We start from the raw sequence: 15,218 nt of genomic DNA, 5'->3' as shown, positions 1-15,218 counted from the left end.
TAAAGAAAAATCCTTCGAGCTATCAACATGATGGAGCCGTTTTCCACAAAGGGCTGCAGCGCCTCATCAGTAAATTAAATACGTCTAAAAGGGATGACGGTGCAGCTTACTAAGATGGCTTAGATCTACTAAGTTTTGTACACACGGGGACAAAAAGAACGTCGCAATAATATCAGGTTAACAAGTCAATAATTAAAAACATACAGTCGAATTGAGAACATCTCCTTTTTTTGAAGTCGGTTAATAAATAGAAAACCCGACTGTCTAACCTGCTCGCACCTAATTATCCGCCTTGCGTATTTTGTATAGCGATTAATAAATAACGTTTTTATAATGGTAGGTTTTCTTAATATGACATGATGATATATCATTTTGAAATCCTCCTGATGAGCTCTTAAATTTGATACCCAAAATATTCAATCCAATATTCGCAAAAAAAAATCACCTCTAGTCTATACCGTCTCCTTGTGAGATCTAAGAACACTTGTGTTATTAAGAAAAATCTAACGATATCTGATCTGATCATGTAGAGGATTTAATTAGATTAATAGTTTTCTAAAAAAAATTCGCATTTCTTTTAAATATCTATACTAATATATAAAGCTGAAGAGTTTGTTTGTTTGTTTGTTTGTTTGACTTAACAAACTTAAACTACTAGTCCGATTTGAAAAATTATTTCAGTGTTAGATAGCCTATTTATCGAGGAAGGCTATAGGCTATATATTATCCCCGTTTTCTTACGGGACCGGGGACCACGCGGGTAAAACCGCGCGGCGTCAGCTAGTGAGCAATATTGCCGTTCCCCTCCTATTTAGTTGGGAATACCTAGGACAATTCGATAGTATTCATTCATTATAAAACACGGCTAAAATTCACGTGATACTATATCGGAGTATACCCGACCATTTTTAAACCCATATGGGGCTCTTATTCAGGAGTAGGTTCATACAACGCGGCACGATCCACAAGTTTTCCATACAACGATACAATACAATACACACTACGACGTTGTATCACGTGAGCTTTTAGCTGTGTCTTATAATAAACTAACTGACGCCGCGCTGTTTCACCCGCGTGGTTCCCGTTCTCGTAGGACATATATATATCTCCTCGGTAAATGGGCTATCTAACACTGAAAGAATTTTTAAAAATGGTCCAGGAGTTCCTGAGATTAGCCCGTTCAACCAAACAAACTCTTAATAATATTACTTAATATGAATAACACTCACGATAATTCCAAATCTAAAAATTGAATATTAGTCCAGCGACTGTAGATCAACCCACGGACTCTTGGTTATTAAACCTTTTACCGAGGAACTATTCAGGCTTAAAGATGATCTCACAATTCACACATAATGTTACTCGTCGTACTAATGTTTACCAATAACCCATAAAGTATCCAATGTGATAGATCGTCTATCACCCCAGAACGAACAAATAAAACCCACTTAGCGTTAGTACAGTCTAGCAACGATAAAATATGAAGTCAAGGTTCTATCGCGTGCCATTCACAAGCCCAGTGTGCCGCACGGACTAGATTATCGAACTTCAAATTACGACGCACGGGAGCATGGAACAGTTCAATCGCTTAGCTGATCCCGTATTACGGCACGTATTTTAAACATATATTTTGCATTTCAGTAGCAGTAGGACTCTCTGTCTAGTTTATGCAGCCGTAATCCTTTGTCGGATTATGAGGCCCTAGTTTTGGATCCTGTGTCGGTTTATGAAAGGTTGGTTGGAGGTATTACACCCCCATTCCAGAAGATCTGCTAGTGATTGTTAGAGTGAAACATTTAACACCATTTAGGGCCACAAACCCGAATTGGAGCTGCGTGGTGAGTCGAAATCAATAAGGAAGGAGTCATGGCGCTATTGTAAGCCTTAAAATTGATTTTGATTCAAAGTATAAGGTTGATATGTCGTTGTTACGCTGTTTTAATTTAAAGGTTAAGGGGCTCTAGCCATATGGTACGTCGATTCTCTTTCTACGATCCGATATGTCATTCCCATACACTTTTAGTTAGTTGTCAAAGCGTTAGTGTTTGTAGAAAGAGAATCGCTGTGCCACATGGCCAGGGCCCAAGATCTTGAACATGTAGCGATGCCTTAAACAGTGATAATTGTTTTACTATTCGCTCTAAACGTTTTGCTTCAACGTTTCTAATTCGAACAGCGAAACAGTCACGTCAAATAGTGAATAAGTATTTTTGAACCAAACACATCCTCTCTTCATTGATTTACATCAGGCATGATTGTTTTCGAGCATAGACCATGAAAATTTCTCCGCGTAAAAATAAACACTCTCCCTCTTTCTCGACAAAAAATCCCAATGTTTTCCTCTACTTGACTTTACAATGTTCAATTGCAAAAATTCGACTATCAGACGGGTAATTTGACTTCGCTCTGGTTGTAGAGCGAAACTTTCATTGATGTATTTTTAGTCCAATGATGTTGCTTGCGATGAACCGTAGCAACATCATCGAACTATAAAATTTACCGCATAAAAACAAGACAGTTTTTCGCGGTTTTCTTAGTTTTAAATAGCAAATTAAATCAATTATTCTATGACATACTTCCACAAAACAACGCATGCTTCAGTTAGATGCTAAGACAGCCCTTTGTACTTAGGACTACGTCTTGTGTGTGTTTTGTTATAGAACATGGATTTCCTTAACCATATGTAGGCTATTTGCATCACAACCATTGCTGTAAAAAATAATGTCTACAAAAAATGCGCGCTGGCACAACTCTCTTATTTCAGCTTGCAAATATCGGCATACAAGGCATAAAATAACAGGAAAATTCTACACCACACAATAAATGTATGTAGGGTCACAACTTTTTATGGAAATACTGTCATAAGCAGTGAGAAACGATAATCTATTATTATTCAAATAATTCTCCCTCCTCCTTCATCTCTCCCCACACAGGATACGCCCTGATTCTCTATTTCGTGAAATGGTTACAAACAAACAAGACATGAGACGCCAAAGTTTTCCTAATTTATTGAGTTTTTCTTTTTATAGGCATAAGGCAACAACTTTGATTTGATGTGTCATTAATATTGTTTGCGTGCTATAAAACCACTGATTTATTATGATTGCGTATACTAGATGGACTCGCGATATAAGACGTAACGTAACGAAACAGGCGGCGTAGGACTAATGTCTTTTAAAGTCCCTACAAAACGTCTACGTCCAGTAGACGTCTATCACATGATGCATATGCAACTAGAAATCTCGTAAAATCGGAGTGCTAATTCTGCAGGATGTTGGTAGACTAATTTGTATAATGTTCGCAGGCTGCGGTAGCAAGGAGTCGTCCGGTGTGGGGCTGAGGGCGGCATGTGGCGGCGATGACGCGGCGTGCTCCGCGCGGCATGCCCTGCTGACATGGCACCCAGCCGCTCCGCCCTCCTATCGCTGGCAGCTCTCACAGCACTCGCTGGTAAGGCTCAGACTTGTTGTTGTTGTCAGTGTTAAGGGAAGCTTGCTCCGCGCGGCATGCCACACCAGAATAATATTGTAAATCATACAATTTTTCATCTGAAGTGATAAAAATATCACTGTTTCATAAAAATATCTTGTAATTGCGAATACCTAGCATATTATTTTTACACACATGAGTTCGAGGATTTTCACAACTTGGTTCTAATAAGTGTAATAACCCTACTTAGTAAATTCTCAGCTATTTGAGAATTTATACAACAGTGAATGTATATTTGTACTTTGTGTCTAAATGTAATATTAGTTGCCCGCCATAATTTACCTATGATAATATTAGGGGCTGACGATACTTTCAGCTTTAATAAATCACAAAGATCTGGCTGTCGCAACTTCTCAATGTATAAACTTTAGAGCGGTTTCAGACTAGCGTTTTATACGTGCGTATAAGCTCGTTTTTGGAAGCGCATGTAGGCGCGTATAGGCGCGCCTTTTGGCACAAGCTCATCTTGTACGAGCGTTGACGCGCTTTAACCTCGTATATCATATATATTGTATATCGTATATCAACACGTCGGTTCGAACGAACACGCCGAAATATGCCTGTTTACGTGAGTCCGGTTTTTTGAAGTGCGTAATGTACCGCGCAGTACCGTGATAGCACAGTGGATATCTCTGCCTCCGATTCCGGAGGGTATGAGTTCGAATCCGGTCCTGGGAATGCACCTTCAGTTGTGTGCATTTTAAGAAAATCACGTGTCACAAACCGTGAAGGAAAACATCGTGAGGAAACCCGCATACCAGAGAATTTCTTAATTCTCTGCGTGTGAGAATTTTTTTTTAATTCTCTGCCAATCTGTATTGGGCCAGCGTGGTGGACTATTGGCCTAACCCCTCTCATTCTGAGAGGAGACTCGAGCTCAGCAGTGAGCTGTCTATGGGAAGATAACGATAATGTACCGCGCGTGTAACCGCGTATGCTGAAACGAACGTATACGCGCAAAAAATACGCTAGTCTGAAATCACCCTCAGTGTCGATTTCGCAGTTCATGCGTCTATAGCTCATGTAATGGCATCTGTCAACAACGACACTCGCTTGTGGCAAGGCTTGACACATGGGCAGACCTAACAGATCATCCACAGCACAGCAGGCTTATTCACTATCTTTGACGTATGCTAGTTGACATATATGTCGTCCGGTGCTTACTGGATATCACACAGAATGTAAATGACATTTTGTCAATTGATTTAATGTTCAATTTCGTAGGTAGATTTGGTAATAGAGACCAAAATAGTGAATAGGCCAGCTGGAACAAATATTCAGAATAACCGCCATTTTAGAAATACGATAGATAGAACTAACTACTTCTTCTTCCTAAAGTGCCTCTCTATTACTGAAGGTCGGCGGTCAGCATCCTAAATTTCTCCTCATCCATATCTAGGCGGAAAAGATCTCCGAGTAAAAATAAATATCTACTGAAGAATTTAAACAATAAAAAAACATACATACAGCCGAACTTAGAACCTCCTCCTTTTTGGAAGTCCGGTAAAAATACTTAAAAGCCATATACAGCAACTACGAAATATTTTTGTCAAGGATAAAGTCCCTGCAAGTCGCTGAAAGATAAATGATTTGATGGAACGACTTCGCTGACAGACTCCTAATTTATTGAGAGCTTCGTTCAATCGGTATGTCTGATTTCACGGGGATGATGGATCTACTTTATGTTCTCTGAGTACTTGAAAATACCTACACGTTCGTGTATAATTTTTAATGTCATGTAATAAAATGCACATATATATTTATGAGTTACTCGTATGTATGTGGGAATATAATTCTTCTTCTTCTTTATCAACCCATATTCAGCTCACTGCTGAACTCGAGTCTCCTCTCAGAATGAGAGGGGTTACGCCAATAGTCCACCACGCTGGCCCAATGCGGATTGGCAGACTTTACACACGCAGAGAATTAAGAAAATTCTCTGGTATGCAGGATTTTCACATAGTTTTTCCTTCACCGATTGAGACACGTGATATTAAAAGCCCCGCTGTGGAGTGGTAATATGACTGTGTTTTTGAGTAAGAGTAGTGAAAAGTTACTTTTTATAACATTAGTTATCTGTCAGTAAGAGTCCCGTCAAAATCGGTCCAGCCCTTTCAGAAAAAAGACAAAAATCATAAAATTTAAACACGTAGATAATAAAAAGTATCATACCTACCTTTGAACTTGCATACGCATTTACAGCTGCTAATTAAGAATAACAAGCTACAAGCTCATTAAAAATTACAAGCAGACGCTTTAATGTTATTTATTTGTATAGATAAATAACCGTTTTTTTTTGGTTTCTGAATTAAATGCGCGATATGATTTATAATGGAAAATATTCTCGCAAAATTTTCATCGTAGAATTCAAAATTGTCATCATAAAATATATGAGTAATTTAGACAGACATTTTATTTCTTTAATTCAGAAATAAATTTATATTAAAATACGGAAGGATATTAACAAAACAAAATACTGTTTTATAGATACAAGTAGCTATGGGACACACATAAAATATTTTGCTTAAGTTTTGAATTCAATATTCTGTCATCCTGAGACTTTACATTTTAGAATCCATCAAATTACTCGTTAATATCATGGATTCTAAAAAGTGAAGTATCAAGAATGTAGTAGTACCTATTTGCATACTAAAGGTCTGCCACAGGCCATCAACTGTCGGCCTGCAAACCAATATCGCTGGCAAGATTTGATTGCATTCCATTTACGTAAGCGATAAACGGTGTACTGTGTAGCAAACGATAAAGACATTCTCTTATACCGAACTGATATTTTGAGAGATAGTCATTGCATCATAGTGAGTATTGCATTCTAGAATAATATTATGTACATTTTCGAAATGATTTATCTTATTTGTAGTTATTATTTTAGAAGGAATATTATCATCGTGGTTAATGTTAAATCCAGTGGCTAATAATACATCAAGTCACAAAATAGCAGTAAAATCATACATCGTAATCAACGAGTACTAGAAGGAATGTTACACTTATTTAAAGAGTAACTTTTCTACTTTGTAGTCTGTGTTCGCTAGCCACATATTCTAAAGCTGTTTTAATTAAAGTTTACTGTTTAGTGATCGTTTAAAGCAACGGCAGACTCCTACCTTTTGCCTGGGCCATAATTACCTATTAAGGAAGACAGGGACACATTTTTATCAATAAGGTAGGACGGTAATTTAGGTCTGCAATTTTTTTAATAATTATAAATAGGTGTAATTTCAAATTACTACGCAATATTAGATAAAAAGTATTTCTAGAAAAATTTCCAACTCTAAAATTAACCTAAATTAAAAAGCAAAAAATAACATCTTACCTATGTGCTACCTTCTGATCAGTTTGAAGGCAGTGCCAAGCCAGTGATGTTTTAATTCAAGCCGTTTAAATTACAAAATTTCTGTGGTTCTTTCAATAACGGCTTTAATTAAAACATGACACTTAGAACCTCCTCCTTTTTGGAAGTAGGTTAAAAACTCAATAAACTAGTAATTTTAAATTCCAAAATTGTAGAATTTCGGAATAACGACTATTGATTCCTTAAGGAATCGATACTTATTACAGTAATAATTGTAGAAAACATCGGAATTTATAATATATATTAATGGATTTATTTAGTGACAAAATACGCTTAATTTATATAATAAAACTTTTAAGGGCAACTTTGTCATCTCTTATAGCCACCATAGTCCTAATTCAAGGTTAAGGTCATCAGATAGTATAAGGAACTTTGAATAAAAGTCTTTGTTCTTTGAAGGAAGAAATATGAAAACTCCAATGCCATATACTAAGCATAAATTAATAAAAACACCTATCACGTTATTAGAACTTACAAACTATGTAAGACTAGCTGACGCCGCGCGGTTTCACCCGCGTGGTTCTCGTAGGAATACGGGAATAATATAATTCCTCGATAAATGAGCTATCTAACACTGAAAGAATTCTTCAAATCAGACCTGTAGTTCCTGAGATTAGCGCGTTCAATCAAACAAACAAACAAACTCTTCAGATTTATATATTAAGTATTAGTGATCAACTAAAATTGTATTCAGTCATTATAATTTACTAGCCTACTAAGTGACTTATTTTCCGGTAAAAAAGCTGTAGTCCGTTTATCAATGCAGGGTATGGTCTATTTCCATTTCAAACTTCAGCAAAATCAATGCACTAATTGCGGGAGAAAGAGTGACAAACATACACACTTACACACACCTTTCACCTCGATAAAAAAAATGTGAGCTGTCACGGGACGCCTGGCAGATGTGAAACATCGACAATATTTTGTAAAAGTTAAACAACACAAAACAAGTGTAGCGAGAGAGATGGCTTAACGCCGGATCGAGTGGGAGAGAATCGCACAGTCGATTGCGCATGGTGACGCGTCGCCACACTGTACACACTACTGCATATAGACTGTATATAACGGTGTTTTTAAAAAGAGTGACGTCAGCATTGGTGACGTCACAATTGTTGGCATCTTGACCATTGCTCATGTATAGTACTAGTAGAAGTATAGCACTAGTATTAGATTCTTGCAAAGAAAACTTCACTAGTGCTTGGTAAACTTCGTTTAATTATCTAGCAGCGTAACGACGTCACATTGAGGTCCATGCTGTACGACAGCACGACTACGAATTCCTCTGCCACTGCAGCGCGTGCCTTTATATTAAAATTGTAGTGAGTCACGTGTTTTCGCCGTTTGGAATCGTTCGGCGATGACGTAGTTCGTTGCATGTTGTTTTGCGCCGACATATACTATATCATCATATAGCGTGGCGACGCGTCGCCACGGCATGCGTCGCCACGCCAAAAATCGGTTTTACGTGCGGCTATAGATGTTTCACATCAAAATTACGTGGAATATCGACCTACTGAATAATTTGACCTATCGAAATCTCAAATTTCTAGTAATTGAGTGGGAAGGTATACAAAGGTTAACTCAAAATGAGCGGTGTCAAGGAGGTTCTTGCGGTATAAGTAGAGACAAAGTTCGACATTACAAACAAGCAACAGGAAGCATATTGGCTGCTTATAATAATTTTCCTCGTGGGAGTAACGTTTATTACCGTATGTTAGTGATAATAAGAGGGATCAAAAGCTTAACATGTTCGCCGAGGCACGGCGAAGCTCGTAACTAAGCTACACCCAGTCGCCTCCCTCCATACCGTGCATACTCGTAGCAGGCTATGTAGAGACTACATAAACAGACATAGAGTATAACTAAACATGTTTTTTAACTACACTAATTAGTATTAGTAATACCTAGTAGTAGTATTTTTAGTATACATTACTTCCCATTTTATTTTTATTCAAAAAAAAAATTAGGGGTTCTAATATATTTTTTGTATGATCACATAAAATGTTTTATAGTTATGACCGATTTTGATCATTGTTTTTGACGTGACAATGTCTTATAATTCAATGAAGCAGATGCAAACTCATAAAAGGATGACGTCATGCGTCGTTCCCTCGCTTTAGGGTTGCCAACTATTTTTACAAGAAATAAAATATATCTCGCTCTAGGGTTACCATCTTTTTTGTCTGAATGAGTTCCTCGAGATTGGTCTCATTCTATAATTTTTTCATTGGCATTAGACCTTGGATATAAAGGATATAGAAGAAAACTCTTAAATTCAATAGGAAATGTATAGGACAGGTAGATAAGATTATCACGAAAGGAGAAAGGTCATCACGAAATCTCGAAAACCGCTGGATGTACAAAGCTAAAATTTGGCAGGGAGGTAGTTTATAGTTAGTAGATATCCACTAAAAACGGATTTTGCGATAGGGCCGGATTAAGGAGATCTAAGGGCGGACGAACGCGGGCATCTGCTAGTTATGGTGTAAGGTTATATTGGAAACTTTAACTTTTTACAAACTTTTACCAGTACCAAAGAACCCTTAAAGTCGACATGTCCGTCGGTCTGTCTGTCTTCCTATCCCTACTAATATTATAAATGCGAAAGTAACTGTCTGTCTGTTACGCTTTACCGCTTAAACCTCTCAACCGATTTTGATGAAATTTGGCACAGACAATCTTTAAACCCTGAGAAAGGACATAGGCTACCTTTTATTGCGAAAAAAAGAGATAAAGAGGTTGAAATAGAAGTTGAAAATTTTTATGGGATTTCTTAATTTTTAACCGACTTCAAAAAGGAGGAGGTTCTCATAAAAGATAATACCATGAAACTTTATATTTGAGCTCTAAGACACTCACTTGATAAGACATAATTAAACATTTGTTATAGCGTTTTTGAAATTTCGACCTGTGAGGGGGATGAAATAGGGGTTGAAAGTTTATATCTATTTTCACGCGGACGAAGTCGCGGGCGTTCGCTAGTTATACCCATTTGTATTGTACAAGTATTCCCTGAACAAAAAAAAGTGTAAATAAGAAATGAGAGAAAAAAGTGTATTATGATGGTATATTCTTTTGTTAAAACAAAAGCTATTTATTACTCAATCCACTGAAACCTGTAAATGACTGGACATATTTGTTTGGAATTAAATTTCGCAAACGTAATTAGCATGTCCATAATTAATATCCTCGGAACTATTGATTTTTCATCTCGGAAAAACGAATATCTGTGGACAACTGGGTTTTTAATGTACTCTTATGAATATGTATTAACCTGAATACCAGCAAAAGTCGAACAATATATCTTTTTTTAAATGTACTCTAAGCTATTTATGTATTTTATATACTACAAATATTTAAGATATTTAAAAAAAGTGCCAAAGAAAAAATACAAATCGAAAAATAATATACTGTTTTGATTAACATGAAAAATTCATTACTTTGATAAAAAATATGAAACGTTTATTAAGTAATATGTAATAGATATTTAAAAATAAAAGTCAGTAAGTTTTCAGTTAATAGAATATGTTTCAAAGTTATAAATTTAAATTGGCACGAACAGAACGTCCTTATCTTCAATAATATGTTCCAATTTCACATCGAGATAAACACTGAGTGGAAATGCAGTATTCAGTGGGAATCTAGATTGGGTGTGAAATTGAACCGGCTCTAAAAGCAGTTTAATCAATAAGGTATTGCCAATCAAAGTATGCCATGACCGCACTTAGATTGAAACCTCTTTTAATTCCAGTGCCTTTGTCTTTAAGCTCGTACTGTTTATACTAGGTAATGAAATTTCCTGTGCAATCGATTGCAATTTTACTACAAACTTGTTCATACGTATTTTGTGCTACAAAATATAACTGGACGTTTTTACGCATCTGCAAGAAGGGTTATGTTTTTCGCGCGTATCTTGTATGTATAAATGTATGTATCTAATTATTCTTTATTACCCCATAACTTCCAAATTGCTGAACGGATTTATGTAATACAGGTATCGGTATTTGTCTTAATAGCCCAAGTGTTTCCTAGGTAGGTGAAGTTAAATAACCTAACCTAAATAATAATAATTCTTGCAGTCGGGTAAAAAACCAACACGACGACTGTGAGACTTCATCTTTTCAGTTATGTGCATTTTAGGAAATTAAATATCACGTGTCTCAAACGGTAAAGGAAAAACATCGTGCGGAGACCAGCTGCATACCAGAGAATTTTCTTAGTTCTCTACGTGTGTGGAGTTTGCCAATCCGCATTCGGCCAGCGTGGTGCATCAAGGCTTATCCCCTCTCATTCTGACTCGAGGAGACTCGTGCTCAGCAGTGAGCTGAACATGGCTTGTTAATGATGATGATGATGATGATGATGAATATGAGATGGTGATACTAAAACAAATACTTTGCTAAGTGTGTTATTTCTGAGATCGACGACTTAGATCGTTCTGAGCTTTTATATTAAGAGTACGTGTAATTTTTTTACGATAAAATAAAATGAATTTGACTTGAAATAAATCCAGTCCCCATTCATTTAATGGATTTATTTTGCTGAATTTTTTTTTTTTCATTTTTACAAGTCCCCTTGACTACAATCTCACCTGATGGTAAGTGATGATGCAATCTAAGATGGAAGCGGGCTGACTTTGTTAGGAGGAGGATGAAAATCCACACCCCTTTCGGTTTCTACACGACATCATACCGGAACGTTAAATCGCTTGGCGGTACGTCTTTGTCGGTAGGGTGGTAACTAGCCACGGCCGAAGACTCCCACCAGCAAGACCTGGACCAATTAAGAAAACCTCATCGATGATCGAACCCAGGACCTCCGTCTTGTAAATCCACCGCGCATACCACTGCGCCACGGAGGCCGTCAAAAAACGAAACTAAAAAATGTAAAAGACTAACTAATAAATACCAATATTTCTATCTAACGTCGATCATATTTTTATCGGCTGACCTGTCCTGGCTCTATACACGTAGTTCTGGGTATAAATCACGGGCATTATTGTGTTATTTTAGCTGCAGTCAGTTTGGGATTAAAATATTTATTATGATGTTAATTGGAAAATTTGGTTTATGGAACCTTGTTCGAATTTATAATATATTTACGAGTATAAACTCTCTTTAGGGACACAGTCTGCTGACTAGTTGACTAGTGAGTTTTTAGTTAACTTGGAGTCTTATTAGATGGGCCTTATTAGAAGGTTCAAAGTCACTCAGCGGGCGATGGAGCGAGCTATGCTTGGGGTTTCTCTGCGTGATTGAATCAGAAATGAAGAGATCCGCAGACGAACTAAAGTCACTGGTATAGCTCAGCGAGTCGCGAAGCTGAAGTAGCAAAGGGCAGGCCACATAGTTTGAAGAGCCGATGGACTTTCCGCACCGGAAAGCGCAGCGCGACCCCCCTTTTCCGACCCTCCCCTCACTATGTGGGCCGACGACATCAAGCGGGTTGCAGGGAGCCGCTGGATGCTGGCGACTCGAGACCGCGTTGTTTGGAAGCCCATACAAGAGGCCTATGTCCAGCAGTGGACGTCCATCGACTAATAATAATGATGATGATGATTGGAGACCCTAAGTTGACTATAAACTCTAAGGTTGAGTCTAAGGCCGGCCATGCACGAACAGCTTGAAGAAGTCAGGATGGACTGCTTCAAGCTGCGACTGCATAGTGAACTGCAGACTTCTACACACGAATCGCTCGAGCAGTATGGCCGGCCTTAGGGCCCGTTTCATTACCTTCTGTTTTTGCCACTTGTCATAAAGTAAGAAAATGACAAAACTTACGCTATATATAATATATCGTTAAACAACAAAATTCGATTCGAACAGTGATGACCTATGGTTCCGAGACTTGGTCGCTAACTATGGGCCTCATAAGAAGGCTCAGAGTCACACAGCGGGCGATGGAACGAGCTATGTTAGGAGTATCTCTGCGTGATCGAATTAGAAATGAGGAGATCTAGCAGAAGAACCAAAGTCACCGGCATAGCTTAAAGAGTTGCAAAGCTGAAGTGGCAATGGGCGGGGCACATAGTTCGAAGAGCCGATGGACGTTGGGGTCCCAAATTGCTGGAATGGCGACACCGCACTAGTCAGCGCAGTGTTGGTCGACCCCCCACCAGGTGTACTGACGACGTCAAGCGAGTCGCAGGGATTCGCTGGATGCAGGTGGCTCAGTATCGTGATGTTTGGAAGTCCCTACAAAAGGCCTATGTCCTGCAGTGGACGTCCATTGGCTGATATGATGATGATGATGATACATTTACAACAATAGGTACAAGTAATATTCTATCTTCACTATTATAGAACTAGACTCAGTAGTGAAGGAAAATTGGCCACGGGTGTTGATTTTAGACAAAGATGCTAGTGTCTACTTGTTTTTAAATAATAAATGGAATATTACAAAGGCTCCGGATATCGTTAATCGCACACTGTCGTAAGGATCGCAGAAGTGTGTTTTGGGAAGTAAAACAGCAACATGCGGACTTTCACGTCCTCAGGGGTTTAGGATAAATTTAATATGTGTTACCTGTGTGCGTAGATTAGTAAATTATAACAATAAATCAGCTGAGTTATTGTTAACTTAGTGTTTTTCGAAGAAAATTTCATTCGAGCCTGTTTGAGATAGGAACGTAATCAACTAAATCCAACTTTGTCGTTTTTCTATAAAAAAACCATTCAATATCATACGATAGTTTAGTGGTTTTCGTTTTCTGAATACGGCTTAAATCAGCAATTTGTCTTGTTTGGCGGGGAAGATATTTCAAACTGCCAGTAGGTGTTTCGAACTTGCAGAGCAGCAGTGCTATTCTGTAATGTTGTTTATGTAACTTGAATTAATCTATTATTTATTTATCTCTGTATAACAAAACTAGCGGACGCCCGCGACTTCGTCCGCGTTAAATTCGATGTCAACTTTACTACTACCCCTACCCTACCCTACCCCTACCCTACCCTACCCCTACCCTACCTCTACCCCAACCCTAACCCTACCTTACCCAACCCCTACCTCTACCCTAGACTTTAAAACGTCGCTATTTAATAGCACTACAGAAAGACGGAAACGAAGAACGATCTTGGTGAACCTATAGGATCGATTTGTGTTGCAAACTTGTTATAATTTTTGACGTGACAACGTCTTATAATTCGTTGAATCCAGCTGCACGCTCGAAAAAAGATGACGTCATGCGTCGTTCCCTCGCTCTAGGGTTGCCAAAACATTTTACAAGAAATACAGTATAGTCTGTTCTATGAAGATTATTAAACAGTATTTTAGAAAACGAACATTTTCTGAACAATGCAACCATTCCATTAGTGTTTTCTTATGACGTTGTCACGTTCAACCGTGTCAGTAAACCGACTTTACAGACAACCGACTTTTTATACTGAATATTACAACTTCTGTGGCGATTGCGTTTCTTACGGAAGTCTGCCATCAACTGTGAAACGGAATGCTTTTAATATTGTACCACCAACCATGAATAGGTTGAGTCGTTCATTGTTTTCAATACGGCGTTGAATCAATTCAGTGGAGCACGTCTGTCTATCAGAGCTTTTATTCAAACGTACAGATGGTGTTTCAATAGAGCCATAGCGTCTTTCCTGCTTAAAACTTCGAATTGAGAACGTTTAAGACTCACGTTTAAAAAATTCAAAGGATTACTTCGCGCGAAACTTATAATTTCTAAGTATGGAAACAAAATCGCCATATTTTTATTATAATCGGTTAAGGGAAGCGCAAACAGCGCAACGTAGGTACGTCTAAATTATTTCTATAATCTTTGTTGTTAACTAGTGTTTATACATTCATGATTTATTTTATTTGAAAAATAAAACGACACCTTCAATATTACCTTTTTCTGAATCATCACACTAATATTATATAGACGAAAGTTTGTGTGCAAGTTTTTTGTGTGCTGAAAGAGATTTGGCTGAATTTTGAAATAGAAATTATTTTTTTTCCGGATTAACACATAGGCTACTATTCATCCCAAAAAATCCATGGTTCCCGAGGAATTTGCGAAAAACTGAATTCCACCTGGACGAAGTGTCTCAAGAAAGGTGCAATAATATTAATTAATTAATTAGTTAGTCTACAATTTCCTACGATTTGTAATGTAAAAAGATAAACTTTATACTGCGACGTGACATAAAAAAACCCAACTGTTATGCATCCACGCGTAATTTTGAAAGTTGAACTTTCAAAAAGTTGTGTGATTTCCTATTGTGGCGTCGTAGCTAGCGGACAGTACATTTAATCTGAGAGCAAGCGACCGTGCCTAATATGGTAAAAGTGTAAATTCAAATAACCGCTTGTCAGGACGGAAACAAAGCGAAAATTTTCAAAGCAAATTCAGGTCGCT

The 15,218-nt window shown here is 37.7% G+C and overlaps 1 protein-coding gene across 2 annotated transcripts in view; it reads left to right on the top strand.

The window, feature by feature from the left end:
* Positions 1 to 15,218, top strand: part of LOC112042991 (uncharacterized) — a 76,245-nt gene that overhangs the window by 39,791 nt on the left and 21,236 nt on the right. For both annotated transcript variants that reach the window (XM_052884328.1, XM_052884327.1), the window contains exon 2: positions 3,305 to 3,450. In XM_052884328.1, coding sequence (XP_052740288.1) covers positions 3,396 to 3,450 — 55 coding nt within the window. In that variant the 5' untranslated portion in view covers positions 3,305 to 3,395. The remainder of the gene's footprint in view (positions 1 to 3,304; positions 3,451 to 15,218) is intronic.

Source organism: Bicyclus anynana, chromosome 11, assembly GCF_947172395.1.
Source record: "Bicyclus anynana chromosome 11, ilBicAnyn1.1, whole genome shotgun sequence".
NCBI classification, from domain to species: Eukaryota; Metazoa; Arthropoda; class Insecta; order Lepidoptera; family Nymphalidae; genus Bicyclus; species Bicyclus anynana.
The sequence above is the reverse complement of the archived record's forward strand: the minus strand, read 5'-3'. Positions and strand labels throughout refer to the sequence as shown.